At 48.5% G+C, this 2,500-nt stretch overlaps 1 protein-coding gene across 1 annotated transcript in view; it reads left to right on the forward strand.

Annotated features, from left to right (window-relative positions):
* Positions 1–2,500, forward strand: part of LOC135094482 (carcinoembryonic antigen-related cell adhesion molecule 20-like) — an 89,592-nt gene that overhangs the window by 68,778 nt on the left and 18,314 nt on the right. Inside the window, exon 4 of the mRNA XM_063994608.1 lies at positions 248–356. Coding sequence (XP_063850678.1) covers positions 299–356 — 58 coding nt within the window. The 5' untranslated portion in view covers positions 248–298. The remainder of the gene's footprint in view (positions 1–247; positions 357–2,500) is intronic.

Here is a 2,500-nt window from a genome sequence, read left to right on the forward strand (position 1 = left end):
TCACATTCTCCTCCCTTTCTTCCCACCCCTTCCCAATTCACACATCTCCCTTTCCTTACTTCCTACGTCACCCGGCATCCCTCCCATCCCGCTCACCTGCTCCTGAAGACCAAAAATTTCCGTACATTCTTAAAAAAACAGAAAATTGATGCTTACGTTGCAGTGTCCTAACATATACCCCACTTATCATGCATCATCTATCACAACAGGAACCACCAGCCTAACCTCACTTTCTCTCCCCAAACAGCAGTGGACGCTACACCTGCGGTACGTACAGGCCCGGGATGCAGGGGAATACATGTGTCAGCTATCCACACACCCCCCTATGACCTTCATTTCAACCCTAACTATCACGCGTAAGTATTAGGGAGAGGTGGGGGGAAGGAGGGGTCAGGGGTCAGGGAATGGACGGGAGAGGTGATTGGTGAAACGGAATGGAATGGAGAAGCGTAAAATGAAGAGTATGAAAGGAAGAGAGACAGTGAAGGAGAAGAGAAAGGGGGAAGAGAAGGGAAGGGAAGGGAAAATGAGAGATTAAGGATGAAATAGAAGGGAGGAAAGGAAGGACAGAGAGAAGAGAGGGAGAGGAAGGGAGGCAAAACAAGAGAGAAGGAGAAGGAGAGGAGGGAAGGGGAGGAGGAGAAGAGAGGGCAGTAAGATTAAACAAGGAAAGAGGAAGAGGAAGAAAGGAAGATAAATAAGATGAAAAGAAGTGAAGGAGGGAAGGAGGGAAGGGAGAGGGAAAGAGAGAAGCAGGAAGGAAGGAGGGAGGGAAGGGAGGGGAGAAGGGAGATGGGTAAGGGAGAGAGGGAAGAGGAAACAAAAAGGAAGAGAAAGAAAAGGAGAGGAGGGAGAGACGCAAGTAAAACGGTAGAGAAGAGAAGGAAGACGGAAGAAGAGGAAGAAAAGGAGGAAGAAGAGAAAGAGGAGAAGGAGAAAGAGGGATGAAGAGGGAAGGGTTAAGATTGTAGATGGAGAAAGGAAAGAAAAGTAGAAGAGGAAGGGAGAGAGAGAGAGATGACAGGAGAAAGCGAGAGAGAGGAGAGTAAAAAAGAGAATAAGAGAGAGAGAGAGAGAGAGAGAGAGAGAGAGAGAGAGAGAGAGAGAGAGAGAGAGAGAGAGAGAGAGAGAGAGAGAGAGAGAGAGAGAGAGAGAGAGAGAGAGAACAAGGAGACAGTGTGTAAGACGAGAAGACGAAGAGGAGAATGCAGAGCTGAAAAAGGAGGAGGAGGAGGAGGAGGAGGAGGAGGAGGAGGAGGAGGAGGAGGAGTAGGAGGAGGAGGAGGAGGAGGAGGAGGAGGAGGAGGAGGAGGAGGAGGAGGAGGAGGAGGAGCAATTGAAATAAGACTTACATCACAAGAAGGAAAGAAAAAAAGAAGAGGAAGAGGAGATGCAATACCAGACAAGAGGAGGAGGAGGAGGAGGAGGAGGAGGAGGAGGAGGAGGAGGAGGAGGAGGAGGAGCAGGAGGAGGAAGAGCAAGAGGAGGAGGAGGTAAAAACGAGAGGCAATCATCCTTCCCACCATTTAAGAGGAGGAGGAAGAGGAGGAGGAGGAGGAAGAGGAAGAGGAAGAGGAAGAGGAGGAGGAAGAGGAAGAGGAAGAGGAAGAGGAAATAATTCAGCAAAACAATATGAAGTCAAGCAACAACCCTTAACTGTCTTTCATGTTTCTTGCTCAGCGGGGAATCGAACTGGGGTCACTTATATCCAGGAACAAGGCCATAACCATTGAGCCGCCTCCTCCTCCTCCTCCTCCTCCTCCTCCTCCTCCTCCTCCTCTTGCGTATATAAGTAAAAGGGAAGAATGATGAAAGGGAAAAGGCGAAGGAATGTCATGCAAAGAGAGAGAGAGAGAGAGAGAGAGAGAGAGAGAGAGAGAGAGAGAGAGAGAGAGAGAGAGAGAGAGAGAGAGAGAGAGAGAGAGAGAGAGAGAGAGAGAGAGAGAGAGAGAGAGAAACATAACCAATGGCGTGTTACCTGAAATATTTAAGTAGCTAAGTGACCAGGTGTGTAGGAGTGTGTGGGGAAGAAAGAGAGAGAGAGAGAGAGAGAGAGAGAGAGAGAGAGAGAGAGAGAGAGAGAGAGAGAGAGAGAGAGAGAGAGAGAGAGAGAGAGAGAGAGAGAGAGAGAGAGAGAGAGAGAGAGAGAGATCACAACCGTTGAGTGATTGTTATGAGTGCTATTTTCACGCTAACTACTCTTCTGGTCTTGCTAACTGCGTGCCTCCCCTCCTCCCGCGGCCTCGCTACACAACACTTTCTCCTTTCTCTCACCACTATTCTGTCCACCTCTCCAATGCAAGAGTTAACCAGTATTCTCAGTCTTTCATCCTTTTCTCTGGTCAATTCTGGAACTCCCTGCCTGCTTCTGTATTTCCACCTTCCTGTGACTTGAACTCTTTCAGGAGGGAGGCTTCAACAAACTTGTCCTTCAACTTTGGGTATTCCTTTAGACTCTTTTTTTTTTTTATATCTGGGACTGACGGCTGAGATGGATGAT

This window comes from Scylla paramamosain, chromosome 45, assembly GCF_035594125.1.
Source record: "Scylla paramamosain isolate STU-SP2022 chromosome 45, ASM3559412v1, whole genome shotgun sequence".
In the NCBI taxonomy this organism is placed as follows: domain Eukaryota; kingdom Metazoa; phylum Arthropoda; class Malacostraca; order Decapoda; family Portunidae; genus Scylla; species Scylla paramamosain.